Raw genomic sequence first — 16,529 nt, 5'->3', positions numbered from 1 at the left:
GATAGAAACCAATCAAATTTTCATTACCTGTAGGAAAGGCACTCCTGTTCTTTCAATTGCAATCACACTCACCGTCTGATTCACTTCCAAGTCAAGAATTAAAATTTCTCTGGGATACAATAACAGCATGTAATTTCTTTTGGAAGGCAAATATGACAACTGAAGACAGTCGTTGAGTGTTACAGATTCAGCACTGTAAAACATCAGATATAAACTTTAATCAAGTTCAGTATCAACAAATACTTCAAGTTCAAACTAAAATGAACAGTATAAATTTTCCTGCAGCTGCATTTTTTCAAGTACTCCCTATTTTGATCACTAGGGAACTGCAGATTTCCATTTAATTGGCACAGCAGTGCAAAGCATCACTGACCTTCAAAAGACACACACTCTGTTGACTTTTGTCTAAATAAGATTATAGAGCAATTTTTAAAACAATAGGTAATTCAAACAGAACAAGTGTAATTCTTGCACATCTCAAACACAAAGCAATTCAATTATGAACAGTGCTAGCTGCCATGACATTTTCTGATATTCATGGGAAATTACCCTTAAACATACTGCTTCCTTCGATTTTTATATGATTATGCATATTACTTTATTTTGAAATGAACAGAACTAGCCTATCTAGAATACTACTCTTCAAACTCAGAGAAAGTAGCAAAGAGCAGGAATGTTCGTCATTTTGTTGATGGAGATAAGCTGCAAAGTAAAGAGGTTCATTAGGTACATGTAATCCAGTGACCTGTATTTAAGTCGCATTGAAGAAAATCATTCTCGTACTGTGCTCAGGTTTGAAGGTTGCTTAACTGATTTCATGTATCACCTCCTTGAGGGGTTTTGTTTGATTTTAATCTCTTCGTTCTACCACACGCTAAATCCCCTTACACTCTTCTTGCACCCCATTCCTTGCTTCAGGAGTATTATTCAACTTTTCTCTGCAATCACTTTCCTGACAATCTCCTGCTCCTCTTTCCTCAAAGTTTCCCTAAACTTAATATAAATCCAGACAAACCATTGCTGCTACAATTTTTTCTTCCCGTTTTCCCATTCTAGTCTTTTCGGGTGTTCTGGATGGAAAAGGAGGGAGAAAAGAGAAGACTATCATACCCTTAGGAATATTCATACACAAAATGCAATCAGGAGAATGCAGGAAAATGGTATCTTTGCTGATTTACTGTTATTACAGAGCGTACATAAGGCTGCAGCAGCATATGTACTGTCTCGGTATTTGCAAATCAGTGTTCTGTCCGGTGCAGCACAAATTAGGCATTACAGAACACAGAATGACAAGATCATGCCCTTTAACTTCATACAAAAAAAGTCACAATTTCTTAAATGATTACCAGAGGAAGTATCATCAAGTCCTCTCTCCAGTTTGCAATTTAAACACCATATTAAAACAGAGTATTGCAGAGAGGAAATTAGAAAGGCAAAAGCCCGGCTAGAACTCAACCTGGCCACTGTCGTGAGAGACAACAAAAAATGCTTTTATAAGTATGTTAATGACAAAAGGAGAGCCAAGGAGAATCTCCATCCTCTATTGGATGCGGGGGGGAACGTTGCCACCGAGGACGAGGAAAAGGCTGAGGTACTCAACGCCTTCTTTGCCTCAGTCTTTAGTAGTCAGAATGGTTATCCTCAGGGTACTCAGCCCCCTGAGCTGGAAGACAGGGACGACGAGCAGGATAAACCCCCCATAATTCAAGAGGATGAAGTTCATGACCTGCTATGCCACCTGGACGTTCACAAGTCTATGGGGCCGGATGGGATCCACCCGAGGGTTCTGAGGGAGCTGGCGGAGGAGCTTGCCGAGCCGCTCTCCATCATTTACCAGCAGTCCTGGTTAACTGGGGAGGTCCCGGACGACTGGAGGCTCGCCAATGTGACTCCCATCTACAAGAAGGGCCGGAAGGAGGATCCGGGGAACTACAGGCCGGTCAGCCTGACCTCGGTGCCGGGGAAGATCATGGAGCGGTTGGTTTTGAGGGCGCTCACGAGTCATGTCCGGGACAACCAGGGGATCAGGCCCAGCCAGCACGGGTTCATGGAAGGCAGGTCCTGCTTGACCAACCTGATCTCCTTCTATGACCAGGTGACCCGCCTCGTGGATGAGGGAAAGGCAGTGGATGTGGTCTACTTGGACTTCAGTAAGGCCTTTGACACTGTCTCCCACAGCATTCTCCTAGAGAAGCTGGCGGCTCACGGCCTAGACAGGTGCACTCTTCGCTGGGTAAAAAACTGGCTGGACGGCCGAGCCCAGAGAGTTGTGGTCAACGGAGTTAAATCCAGTTGGCGGCCGGTCACGAGCGGTGTTCCCCAGGGCTCAGTACTGGGGCCGGTCCTGTTCAATATCTTCATCAATGATCTGGACGAGGGGATCGAGTGCTCCCTCAGTAAGTTTGCAGACGACACCAAGTTGGGTGGGAGTGTTGATCTGCTGGAGGGTAGGAAGGCTCTGCAGAGGGACCTGGACAGGCTGGATCGATGGGCCGAGGCCAACTGTATGAGATTCAACAAGGCCAAGTGCCGGGTCCTGCACTTCGGCCGCAACAACCCCAGGCACCGCTACAGGCTTGGGGAAGAGTGGCTGGAAAGCTGCCCAGAGGAAAAGGACCTGGGGGTACTGGTTGACAGCCGGCTGAACATGAGCCGGCAGTGTGCCCAGGTGGCCAAGAAGGCCAACGGCATCCTGGCCTGTATCAGAAATAGTGTGGCCAGCAGGAGCAGGGAGGTGATCGTCCCCCTGTACTCGGCACTGGTGAGGCCGCACCTCGAATACTGTGTTCAGTTTTGGGCCCCTCACTACAAGAAAGACATGGAGGTGCTGGAGCGCGTCCAGAGGAGGGCAACGAAGCTGGTGAAGGGCCTGGAGCACAAGTCTGATGGGGAGCGGCTGAGGGAACTGGGGTTGTTTAGTCTGGAGAAGAGGAGGCTGAGGGGAGACCTCATCGCGCTCTACAACTACCTGAAAGGAGGTTGTAGCGAGGTGGGTGTTGGTCTCTTCTCCCAATTAACTAGCGATAGGACAAGAGGAAATGGCTTCAAGTTGCGCCAAGGGAGGTTTAGATTGGACATTAGGAAAAATTTCTTTACTGAAAGAGTGGTTAGGCCTTGGAACAGGCTGCCCAGGGAAGTGGTGGAGTCACCATCCCTGGACGTATTTAAAAGACGTGTAGATGAGGCCCTTAGGGACATGGTGTAGTGGGCATGGTGGTGTTGGGTTGACGGTTGGACACGATGATCTTAGAGGTCTTTTCCAACCTGTATGATTCTATGATTCTATGATTCTATAAATTTCGTACCTGCACTAAATTTTGGTGTCAAGTGCTAACTGATAATACAGTCTGATTAGTTTGTTCTCAAATTCGCTAGGCGCTGGAGAAATACCTCTATTACTCAAATAGAAAGTACAAAAGGAAAAAAAGAATTACACCACACAACAGAAAGTGGTCTAGAGAATTTCTAACAAAAAAAAAATCTCAAAATGCAACAACTTTAGTTTTAAAAGGTCAGAAAATAGACAAATGTATAAATTCTAATTTTATTTCTACCTATTAACTTAAAAAATGCCTCCTACTGCAGTATCATGCGTAACATCAGAATGACAAATCTTCTCAGGTATCAGTACTTGCAGAATTTTTATTCTCTTATTATATCCCTTCTCATTCCACTATTGAAATGAATTACATTAGCCCATTTTCATCTCCCCCCCGCCCAAGAAAGATGTTTCTGAATTTACACCTGCATGAAAATCTGCTACTGAAGGGAGAATATTATGTCATTAACTTATGTAAAACATGCTGGGATGAAATGGCTGTTTTTATGAACAGAACTGGATGACTGACTGTCCATATTATATCCTTACATAATGTCCTCGTATAGGACATCCAGCCACCTGCCTACCCCAAAGAATTTTCTTTTTTAAAACTAATTATCTTTTAGACTTTAATCTAATTGTATCTATAAAATATATAGGTATATAAAACATTATCTGAGAAGAAATATTTGCAACCTACCTTGGTTTTTCATTACTGATTAATATCTTTACTTTATCAAGGGCCTTTTTGGCTCCCGTAGCAGCAGCCAGCTTGTTGTGAGAAGGACTGGAATGGGGACTAGAGATGTAAACTTTCTTCCCTGAGCTGGCAGGAGCTTTGGAATGAGAGAAGTCGGAGATGAACACTATTCCTTCACTGGTGAGCACTGTACCAAGAAAAACAATCGTTATTATAGTAAAATACAATCTGCAATTTGATTGTGGTGTTCCATTTAATGACATTTTGGTGGGGAGAAATGCTAATAACTTTAATAATACTGTATTAAGTAGAAAACTCATAATTCTAGACAACAGGCATCTTCTACTGAAAGAGCTGCAGATGGTCCATTACAATTAATTATATCCACAAAACTTGATTCTTCAAAATTATACGGTGGGGATTACTAGCAGAAACCTCTTGTTTCTTCAGCACAGTCATTCTCTCTCATCAACTATTTTTCTTTAAGCTTCACAATGCGAATAGAAGCCAGGCTTGTCCACATTTTTTGTTCTCATGCAGAGTATGGCTCAAAGAATCATTAACTCATATTATTTATGTGGCAGCATAAAGATTCAGCTAAGCTGTAAAGATGTAGCTAAGATTTTACTATGTGTTTATACAAAAAAAAGTTCTTTTCTTAGGTTGAATGGTATGGCAGATAAAAAAAAAAAGACAACCACAAAGCCTGGAAAGCCTGCACTGTCTCATTACAGATCAGGAGTAATCAAACCAAATTAAAGAATAAAATGGTGACTCTCTTATTTCTCTTAGTTTCTTTCTGCTAAAACGTCAATAAATCTGCACTGATTTCCCCTTCACCTTTGAATTGCTTCCAAAACTGATGCTCACACTCTACTGCTTTTAAAAAAAAAATCCTTTCAGTTGAAAATACCTTTTATTCTTGGTCTACTCATCTCACTGGATTCTCCTTCAGCATCCATCCTTTTATAGCTTTTAATGTCAGTTTAACAGGGCTCTCTATACTTGGCTTCCTCCAGCTCCCTATTTACATGCTTTCCGCCTTCTTTATAGTCTCAAACATTTATTTTCAGATCTTTAACTTCTCTACTCATGCCTCGTTTTCCCCTCCCATCACACAATGGCATCTTATTTTAGAAGATTCCACACTGACCAAAGACCTCCCAGTCTTTGTTTTGAGACTTCTTGGCATTAATGACATTATTCTCTCCAATCCATTACTTTAACCTTAATATTAACATTTTGGTTTAACATTTTTTCTGGTCACCCATATTCACATCACACTATTTTATACATGCAAACTTACAAGCTAAGTGTGATGGATCAAAGGGGTCAAATGAAAAAGACAGAATATTTTCAGCATAACTTTTCTTCCAAAGTTTGGTGCCTGTGTCTGCATTCCACAGCACAATATAGTTAGGTGGATGAACAGCAAGCAGTAAATCTCTAGAAGCATCTTGATTCCACAACCACTGCATGTCTGTCAAAAGAAAGAAGGAACAAACAGTGAAGTTAATTTTTTAAAAAAACTTTGTTCTATTTTAAAACTATTTTTCTTCTGTAATACCACGTCTTTAAAGAAAAGAATAGTGACTTGTTAGTAACAAGATGCCTCTGTTTCACAATTGCAAAAAATAAGTTCCTTTTACAGCCTGAATTTATGTTTTTAACAAGCAGCAATACACTGGGTTACACATGCACACAACCCACATCCGATCTGAAAAAGTCAGATCTTTTCATCCAGTGAATTCCTACCTGAAACAACATACTGTATTGTACAGAACCAGTGCAGGGCCAAAATCAAAAGAACCATACAACATCCCAATTAATATTTGGGATGACACCATGAACCATACACCATCCCAAATTAATATTTGAGATGGTATCAGTATTGGACCTGGAAACAAATGTCTTCTCGCTTCAAATGCTTTTTAACAGGGAGTCTTAAGTTTAAGAGTAAAATGAAACTGACTGTAACACACAATCAAGAATACAGTACAGTACTTAAATGCTAAGGTCAGTGTGAAGAGGTACGGTTGCCAATCATCACAGCTGGGCATCATTTAAACATTCAAGAGAAATGGACACAAAAGACTATGTTTTCTGTCAATAAGAACAGAGTGCCACCTCAGTTACTAGAAAGGAGCTACATTAGAACTACCTACACGCTCCATGGGGCAGTGTTTTAGACCACAGAATGGGTCAGGCAGGCAATGAAGTCCCCTCAGTCCAGCTCCTACCGCTCACTGCATGACCTCACCACGTCACAGCTTCTCTACAATATGTTCTTATATATTAAGATGTTGGAAAAACTTCCTTCCTCTGCCATTCTTCTGTTTTATCAATTCAGTTTTTTCAGAGCTGATAAGTGCTTTCCACTGGGTTTCAGAGAAAAAAAATGCAGCCATGTGTGTCCTAATGAGTTACGCTGTAAGTTAACAAATGGTTAACTCCTTCCCAGGTGAACGCAGAGTTTGGATCAAACAAAGAAGAGTGCCTTACACTGAAGCGCCACTTTCCTCCTCACTGAAACAGTAAGGCTCCAGCTGTTATCCTACAAAGCTCTTACAGATAACACACAGAGAACCAGCAGATCACTCTGGGGCTCGATCTCTGTATTTGCACCATTTTCTACAGGCTTGTAAAAAACAGCCAGAGGTCTCAGAAACAGATCGAAAGGAAAAGAAGCTCCTTCTGTTAGAGGTTATTGCTGAATCAAATCAGGGACTGAGGATGGAACAAAATTTTAATTCCGTTGCTTATTAATGTTTTTTCTTGCCCACCACATTGGAAAGCCTTCATTGGGTCTGAAAACCTGGAGAAATCTTCAAATGGCATAGTCAAAACTCCACCAAACATTCAGCAAATCGGTGTCAGCAGTAAATAAAACGCAATTTATAACACACACAAAAAAAAGAAATAACACTAATGAAATTAACTGCAGTCAATAGAATAAATTTTCAGTGTCCCACTCCCAGACTTACAGACTTAACGATATTGTGTCTACTTTCACAGGATTTATAAAAACAGAATAACAACAAAAACTAAACAACCTAATTTCGTAAGTGGGCTTTCGTATAATAGAATTCAAAATAAAAACCAGCCTCACAAGCCTCATCATAAGTTTTTAAAATAGTCCAAATAAACTATAAATTATTCTTAGAAACTCAGTATGGTAGTTTCTTGGGGTGGGGCGGGGGGGGAAGTGTTCTAAATTTTATTTCAGAAATAATTTGTAGACATATTGCTAGTGTGGACAGCAATAGCAATGAACAGAAATCCAGAACATGCAGCAGAGCATGTAGATGCAGCTGTACTTGCTAATTCTGAAAGAGCCAGCCTGGTGCTGGAAGCAGTCCACTCGCAGCATCAGCTCAGGTACTGGAAGCAGACCAGCCACAGTAGCGCAGCCACAAAGCTAACTGGATTCCAGTGCTCCAGCCAGCTCCTGGTCAGCTCTGTCAGGAGCGGTTCCAATAGACAGAAATTCCACAAGTAATTAGAACCAAAAAACCAAGTTTTACAATAGTAGGAGAGTAATACTATCAATTACAAACTGCACCAATTAAAGCAATAGTAAAAATGATATCGAGTGTGTGATGCAACAAGGAATGAAGTCTAGATCTTTTGATTCCCTTTTCTGAGTTCTAAACACTACCTTAACTTTTTAATTGATGAAGTACAAGATGCTAACTAATGAAAGGGAGAGTTTGATGGATGACACCTTACTAATAGATGAGCACAAAAAGAAGCAAGGAAAAAGACACTTAATTATTCCTTTCCAATATATTCTCTTAATTGTGTTATACCTGGCCAGTGGCTACACTTTCTGTTCTCTAGCCTTCATCAGACCAATTAAGATAGTACTGGCCTCTATGCCAGGCTTCTAGGCATTTCTGCCTCTAGCACAAGCAAACATGAATCTTCTATAGCTTACAACATCATAAATGCATATCTCCTTTCTCCAGGCTTTTGTTTGTTTGTTTGGGTTTTTTGGTGGGATTTTGTTTGGTTGGTTGGTTTTTGCTTCTGTTTTTTACGTCCCCCAGAGACTTGTGAAATCCCTGAACAAGGTCATGATTTTTTTTTGGTAATAAGATAAAGAATCTTCAAACATCCAGCTGCCCAGAACTGTTTGGGTAGAGTTTACTGGGTATTTTTCAGACCTTCCCAGCTGCACTGGGCTATCACCTACACAACTGAATCAAAAGCAGCAAATACCACCGCTAAACTGTCTTCTCAAATGAAATCCCAAACCAGGGGTTTTTTACCATCTTGAAATTTCCTCTTTCTCTTGATTGTTTGTGTTAATCCTTACCACTTATGTCCACTTAATTACACCTGAAATCTAATTCAAATGTGGCATGCTCGGTTTCAAGACTTCCTACCGCTAACTTCAACTATATGCGAAACCTACCTTATTTTCAACTGTCTTCTATGCTAAAATCTACATAACACCTTGTCCTTTCTCCATTTCACTTTTCACATCTTAGTATTGCTATCTATGCATAGAAAAGCCTCCCTGCTCCTATGAATCAGACAACTGCATAGATGCTCAAAAAAACCTTCTCTCTCTAGTTACATTGCAAATGTGTGTTATCGTGCTAGTATATTTGATCAGAAGTAGCTATATAATGAACTATCCAAATAATTGTCAAAGTATATGTGCACAATCAAAACTCTTAACTTACAGCAATGTTAAAGTACCACACCACTTTAGATGACATTAACATTCAGGTGCAATGCAAACTGCACTACATCCCCAATTCAAAAGCAGGAAGATGTACTTGACAGCGTAAATATTATTATTTCAATCAATAACATTAATAGATTGTAACTTTTTTTGCAGAAGATCTTGGAAAATATTACCATAATGAATTAAATCTCACAGCATCCCTCTGGGACACAGTAAGTCTTACATTTACACAGAAAATGAGTAGACAAACATAGAGAAGGCTAGTAATCCCAACAGTAAAATTCAATGGCAGAACTGAGCATAGTTTGCAAAACCTAGGTGATGGATTTGTACACAATGCTCCTTGAAATAACTTCCATAGAAACATCATGCACTATCATTACCTTGAATTGGTTTCGCATGTTCTTGTATTTCACAACGAGCTGTTCCTGTTGCCACATCCCATACAATTATTTTTCCAGTAACATCAGCAGAAGCTAAACGTAAAGAATATGGAGAGCCGATATTGTGATGGTAATTTTCTTTAGCCCACTTAACCTGAAGATACAGATGAAAATTGGTCAGAAGAGGCAAGCATATATAACAGAGACACCATACTTCATATTTTTCAGATGGATAAACAAATACTAAACAACTCAACAAAAAAGCATAGTAATAGTTAACGTTAATAGCATCTGTGTAAGCGTACCTTTAAGCTACCAGCAGTTGTGCAAATTTAAGGTATGTTGCAACTGTGCTGCATGACTGCATGGTTGGTATTTTCAAATTACATAAATCAACAATCCTTGTTCCTGAAGGTAACTACAACAATCCATAAATATATGCTATATATATAAGAAGTTTACTCAAATATTTAGAAGAAACTAAACGGCAATGTTTAAGGTTTTATACGCGCTGATTTCCAAACAAATGAAAGTTGAAAATTTACCATCCAACTTTTATACACACCCTAAAACATGTCATTTTCCTAATCTGTCAAATATAGGTATATTATGGTATTGGGGAGGAAGGAAGGTTAGTTTTTCATCTATGTGTCATCTCATGTCAAGCTATTGCTGACATTTGCTATCTTTTTGGTCCTTTTCAGCACGCTGCCACCACCGATTTCCACATACCACTTTCCGGTTTGGGATTTCAAGCTGCACGGGCTTGCAAGTTGGCAATACTTATGAAAACTATGTGTCTTGAAATCTGAAACATTCTGTCTACAAGTCTCCCAAGGTTATAAGGAGATAACACTGACTCCTTCCTTATCTATTCAATATGGACTTGTTTTGCTACCTGCTTTAAATGCGCACTTCTGCCCCTAAGAGAGACTGAAGACACTAACAGAATAAAGAAATCTTAGTGCTAAGCTAATGGGAGTTTACCTACTAGGAAAATGACGCTCCAGCTAGCTAGCTTGTGCTGTCACAGTACCTGACAGAGAAAGGGCGAGGGCAAACACAACACTTTTTGCAGATATTGAAAGCATGACATTAAAAAAATAAAAATAAAATTATCATTAGGCACCACTAACTTTGCAACATGAATTAGAGTTGTAATGGCATTCAGAGCACTGTAGCCACCTTTATGCTACCCCTCTCAGAGATGTAACCAGGATGTATCTCAAAAGCCTAGCTGAATAAATTAAACAAACATTACACATGCACAGCAAGCAATCTTCAAAGAGCTCTAGCTATAAACCCAAAGTGGGTTTCTACCAGAATAACAAAGAATTCTTAGGAGAGTCTCCTCTACCTGCAAATTCCAGTTTTGCAATTCCTGATTCCCTGCTGTTCAAAAAAAATTAGCCATGAGGATACCTGCATGTAGCTATGTAGCTATTAAAAAAACTAATTATAGAAACCTGCAAAGCTGTTTCTTCCTCAGTTAAATATATACTGCTTTGAAGCAAATTCCAAGTCTGGAAAACATCATTTCCCAAGGGAGGAGCTGTCACCAAGTTATGAACAACAAAAAGGAGACCTTTAATGCAATCAGTCTCAACCAGAACTCATGCTGCTCTTTAACATCGTAAGCCCTCTTTTCTCACTGTAGTCGCACTGCTCCAACAAAGTCTCCACACATGACCTGATCCCTCTGCTGAAAGAAATTATTTTCTTACTGTGCTGGTCACTGGCTCTTTACCCTGACTTCAAAATACAGCAGCATTGGTCAGAAACAGGAACCAGAAGTGAAGTTTTTTTTAATTTTCACAATCTATCTCACCTGATTTAAAGAATCTTACTATCACTCTTCATTAACATATCAGAACAGACACAAATGAAATTTCAATCCTCAATCAAAAGAATTGTTCCTGTAATTACATTTTCTTTTGTAAAAGTACTCTTTCAAGTACTCTTTGTACAGGTACAAAAAAAGAAAAAATCAGATGTAATCCACTCCTTACAAAGTTATCAGTATCCCACAAACACCATATGCACATACGGACAACTAACATGGATCCATTTTCACTGAAACCATTACCTATTCCAGACACAGTTATGACAGCCAAAGGCCAGGAAGTATTTGAAGAAAAATAGTTAAACAGACTGCAGAAGGATTATGAAGCAATCCCTTTTCTTTTTGCTTTTTTATTGCAGATAGCGGTGTGTTTTGAAATTTTTCAAATCTGAAGCATGGGTTTTGGGGGAGAAGATCCCCTGTAGGTTGAGTTTGCTGGTCTGAATCTTTAGTACAAAGAGTTTAAGTCAGACATACAGAGCAGACTTCTTACAGATCCTCTCCAGCTATTTACGCTCTTAGCATTTACAAACAAAAAAAAAGTCAGTTAGAAATTGAAGAAAATTTCTTACAAATGCACATAAAGGTATCTGCAATGATCATGGCCTCATAATAATTTCTCATATAATGTCTACTTCTTAAAGCAGAACAGAATTTCTCTTCATTCTTCCTCCTCATAAATTAGTAATTTTCTTACAATCTATTTCTGTTAATAAAGCACCAGATAGTGGTTTTGAAAAATTATCTTATAAATTATATAAAAACTATTTGGACTTCAGCATTTGGTTTCCTAATGAAATAACGTTACTTCTCAAAGCTAGCGAATGTAACTGAAGCACATTAAAATGCCATCATCACATGGATCAAAAACTAATTTTGTTACAACTTATTATCTAAGCTAAGTGGAAATTTTAAAGCAGAGTCATCATTATAGCTGCTACCTCCATACCACTGACATTTTCTATTTTTTGCACAATTACAGACATTGGAATTGATTTGTTCGCTTTAAAGGATAGCTTGAAGACAACTGAGGCTAAGCGTATGCTTACCCAAACAAGTTGCCAAACGGCAAGCAAAGGTATTCACAGAGTGCTGCTTACTCTGTGGTTGCTGTCGTGTACACACCTTTGCTCTGAGATAACTGAGAAATAACCTCTCCTTACTGAGTCAGGTAATTTGCCTCACATTTGTCACCAGAGAGACTATTCGTAACAGCGGCACAAGCTCTAAGTTAACAGCAATGTTTGGGCAACCCTGAGAATCCTCAGAATTCACTGAAACATTTGGGCGAGTATACAAACATGCTGGAAGAAAGCAGTTTTTGGTCCTTTGTGACCTTTTAGCATTATTTTTAAACATGTCACAGCACACAAGTCTCAAAAAACGACGTAAAGTATCTATCTTGAAACCTAACCCTTCCACCTTCCTTTTTTCCAGTCAGTTTCAAAATTCTCTCTAATCAAGCAAAACTAATTCCTAAACTTTATAACCATTTTTAAAAGCCACAATGTCATTATCTGTATGACTCCTGGCCGAGATCTTGTATGGATCTGTATCAGTTTTGCCCTACCCAATTTTCACCCAGAATTTGAACAGTTTATTATTATAGAAAAAGCGCACTTAATTGGACTCTGTAGCAGAGAAATACATTATGCTATAGAAAGATACATAAACACCGCCACCTGTGTAACCACTGAATATACTGGAATTTCAAAACCACTCACTAAAAAATTGAAGCTCTTCAGTGTGCAGAAAGACGTCATCAGAACATGATGGCTCAGAAGTCAGTAAATTATCAAACCCAAAGACAAAATAATTGTATTTAATTTTAAAATACCAGAGTGGCCATATCTGATATACTATTAGTATATCTATATGAAGATGGTCTATTTAAAGAAAATTACACATGGAAAAAAAACAGCGTGCAATTTCCAGAAGGCACATTCAAACATTTTCTTTTAGTGCAAAACCCACCAAGATCTCCCTATCTAAACGTCTGTTTTTCTTCATAAATTACTGACTGCCTTCTAATATAGCATTTGAGCTAAGGACTATCAAACATCACATCTGCCAGCCAAACATTCCTCTAAACCCTGACTGAATCTGTCATTCTCCACAGTCAAAGAAATGATGTATCAAAGAAATACATCCTGTCCCACATTCGACCCAAAGTCCAACTCTCTGCAATTTCAAGTCAAGGACCTTCAAAGGAAAGTACAGGTACCCTACACTTAAGATTAAATTTTAGCCATTTTTTATCGCTAAAATAAATGTTCAGTTTTGTCTGCTATTGTTCCTTTTCTATGGGTAAGAACAGAAGTAAAAATGCAAAAGTAACTTTCTAGTCGAATAGTGCACTGGTTACCCCCACAATAGGAAAGATCAGCAGGGCATCAACAAAGAGATTCATCTGATATTTTGTAATGTTCATTTGAAATTCTGTCATGTTAAGACCTTTCTTAGAAACATTTCTGTCTGTGTTCTATAACACTACCAAATGTTTCTATATATTCTATACCTTCTATATATTCTATACCTTCTATATATGCTATACCATCAATCTCAGTTCAAATTTCAGCACGTATGGTTTGATTTAGCTGTAAAAGAGATCATGTAAAATATGAGTATTTTACAACAGATTTTATGTGAAAATCAAGTGCAATATGTCAAGTATTTACAGTGATTTAGAAAAATAATATATACACCAGAATCAAGTAATATACCTTAAAACATGGGCATCTCACCTTGACAACACTAGCTTTGTGTCTTTCCAAAACCTGTAAAGTCTGAGCAGTATTGGCGTCAACTATCAGCACAAGGGAATGACATCCATATGCAATCAAACCTTGCCAGCCCCTAGAAAAATATATATCATCATCAAACAAGCAAAAAAGAACAAAAAGCACTTCACATCAAGAATAAGGCTTTTTTTTTGTAAGTTGAATGCATGCTACTAGACACAAACATCAAACAGCAAAAAATTATTTAATAACATAAAACTCAGAAGCCATTGCTGCACCATCTGCTGAACCATTTGCTGATGGAACCCTAAGCCACTAGAAAGCACCTCTTTGTGTCCATCTATAAAAATCCTGTAAATTTAAGATATCACATAGGAATTCATTAAGAGCATTCCCAAATTTTATATATAAGCACACAGGTAAGCAATATATTTGCAATTATATAATTAATTGCATCTTTTTTTTTTTTTCTTTTGAGACCAAAAAAGGAGCATGTGAACAATGATTACAGTAATAGTGAAAATCTGCTGAGGCGGTCTGACTTCAGGAGAGGTTAATGCAGACACCGATGACAACTATAAAGCTATGGTGAACGCAAAGCAAGTGGGAACATCAAAGAGAAAAAACAAAGTTTCAAACTAAGAATTTCAGAGAACTTCACTGTTCACTGCTTTGCAAGCTGACAAACGTAAAGGCCACAGTTTTCAAAAATTACTTGGTTCAGCTACTTTGTTTTATTTTCTCTCCCTAAGATTCAGCAGTATTAGGTTGATGCTTTTCAGCATAGCTAGGTGAAGTCACTGCTCAGAAAAATGAGTAGAAAACCCAATATGTGTACTGGCTTTGTACATCAACTCTCAAAGAATAACAGAAATAGAAACCAGGAGAAGCTGCTCTGATCTCTACAGTTTGTTGCACCAACAAGACCTCTGCCCAGAAAAGCAAATGTCATTGCCAGAAGGGGTGGCCCATGCTCTTCTATGACCATGGCTTTGCTCTTGCTTGAGAGCTGGACAGCAGCAACTCCCCAGGACTCCCTGCCTGCGCCCTGCCAGCCCCTCCAGCTAGGAAAAGGGAGAGGATGGGCATGTCAGGAGCTTGCAGAAGGAGGCTTGCCTTGGACACAACAGCACAGCACGCCCATTTCCAGTAACAAAAACGGACCCGAGTATTTGCGGTGACCACCTTGACCAAGACGGCTGGTAACGATTCCCTCGCAGGCGGGCACAGCCAGCTCTCCAGAGGGATCGCCACCACCGCTCTGCTGCACGCCCGGCAGCTGCCGGCGCTGGTTGAGCCTCGGCCCCTGGACGTGTGGCTGTATCAACAGCGCGGGCCCCCCTGGCTCGGGGAGAGCGGGAGGAGGCAGACTCGGGGCCGGCAGCGGGGCGCAGGGGCCGCCGCCTTCACCAGGCACCGAGCCGCGAAGCTCAACCCGCGGCTGGGGAGAGGCGAAGGAGCCACGGGGCGGCCCGGGGGACGCCGCGGGGAGAGGCCCGGGATACCTCAGCCGCCCCTCTCCCCTCCCCGAGCCCGGCTGACCGTCCCCGCTCTCCCGCGGCCCGGCCCCTCACCAGTCCGCCGCCCCCCTGTTCGGCGCGCTGAGGGCGCCCGTCAGGGTCCGCGCCGGCAGCTTGATGTTCACCGTGAAGCGCTGCATGGCGAGGCCGGGGAGCGCCGGGCCCGGCGGGGCGGCCCGACCCCGGGCAGCCGCTGGCCGAGCGTGCCGCGGCCCTGCCCAGCGCCGCCGCCGCCGCGCAGGAAGCGCCGCCTCGGCGGTGCCGCCGGTCCGTGCCGCCGGGGTCCGCCGGGGCCCCGCGGCTCGGGAACGGCAGTTCCGGGATCGGCCACGCCCGCCGCCGCTCGGAGGGCCGGCGCTGGGCCGCGGCGGCTGCCCCGCCCCGGGCCGGGCCCCTCAGCGCGGCCGCTGCCCGCCTCCCGCCATCTCAGGCACCGTCCGGGGTGTCTGGTTTCCAGCCCGCACCGTGGTGCCTCCGGGCAGCCCCAGAAGAGCCACCCGGGCCTGGGGACACGAGTTCTGCCTTGGCTGGCTTTGGCTCCCACGGCCTGGCCGGAGAACACGCCGTGGGGGTGCCGGAGGCCCGTCCGCCTCGGCTGAACAGCTCCGGGAGACTTGTGCTTGTTGACACCTGAAGTCACCTCAGCACGCAAAGGGCTCCCTGTCAGATCTCCGGGTGCGTGGGTGCTGCAGGAGCCGCTACTAGATCCACCTCATTTATTTCACCGTCGTTATTTCTGCTCCAAAGTTACCTCTTCAATGGCAAAATGCAACAGCGACGGCCCTCTTGGGGTAACCACCGCGTTGCTGCTCCATCCCTCGACACCAGCATAAAGCACTTAGCTTGCGCCATCGGGCACCAAGTCCTACCTAATGCAACCTGTCCTCCAGCCTGCCCCCAAGCTGTCACTCGTGCTCGGCAAAGCCACCCGGCCTGACACGTCCGCGTGCAAGAACGCTGTGCGTTTGCACTGGGGCACACCAGGCTGCAGAGCTTTGAAACATCCAAAGTTTTTTTTTTAATGTGCCACAGCATTAATAAGATGGCCAGAATCACGTAGCTCCAGGCACGTTACTTGACATACATGCGCTGTTTGGGGCGTTCCTTCTCTTCAACATAGAGATGGCTAGCGATTGTTTGTTATATTTCGTAGTGAAAAAGATGCCACTAGATGGCCAGAGTTGGCAAGATCGTAATGGCAGCCACACGTTTTTGCATTGCCGCAGTGTCACTTTGTCACAGAAGATGCAATAAGTGCTGTTCCGCTTCTTTTTCTTTTTCTTTTCTTTTCTTTTTAATCACGGTTGAATTTGTGCAAGTGGGAACT

At 41.7% G+C, this 16,529-nt stretch overlaps 1 protein-coding gene across 8 annotated transcripts in view; it reads right to left on the bottom strand.

Moving 5' to 3' along the window:
- WDR11 (WD repeat domain 11) overlaps window positions 1–15,434 on the bottom strand; it is a 49,198-nt gene extending 33,764 nt beyond the window's left edge. For 2 of the 8 annotated variants that reach the window (XM_075155191.1, XM_075155192.1), the window contains exons 1-6: window positions 15,257–15,433; window positions 13,686–13,797; window positions 9,099–9,252; window positions 5,326–5,499; window positions 4,020–4,206; window positions 28–193 (exon numbers count right to left, since the gene is read on the bottom strand). In XM_075155191.1, coding sequence (XP_075011292.1) covers window positions 28–193; window positions 4,020–4,206; window positions 5,326–5,499; window positions 9,099–9,252; window positions 13,686–13,797; window positions 15,257–15,342 — 879 coding nt within the window. In that variant the 5' untranslated portion in view covers window positions 15,343–15,433. Of the gene's footprint in view, window positions 1–27; window positions 194–4,019; window positions 4,207–5,325; window positions 5,500–9,098; window positions 9,253–13,685; window positions 13,798–14,798; window positions 15,201–15,256 lie in introns of those variants that run through there. The other 6 variants (XM_075155189.1, XM_075155190.1, XR_012674374.1 and 3 more) reach the window with 5 other exon arrangements.
- Window positions 15,435–16,529: the final 1,095 nt, after the last annotated feature.

The sequence above is a fragment of the Calonectris borealis genome, chromosome 7 (assembly GCF_964195595.1).
Source record: "Calonectris borealis chromosome 7, bCalBor7.hap1.2, whole genome shotgun sequence".
Taxonomy (NCBI): domain Eukaryota; kingdom Metazoa; phylum Chordata; class Aves; order Procellariiformes; family Procellariidae; genus Calonectris; species Calonectris borealis.
The sequence above is the reverse complement of the archived record's forward strand: the minus strand, read 5'-3'. Positions and strand labels throughout refer to the sequence as shown.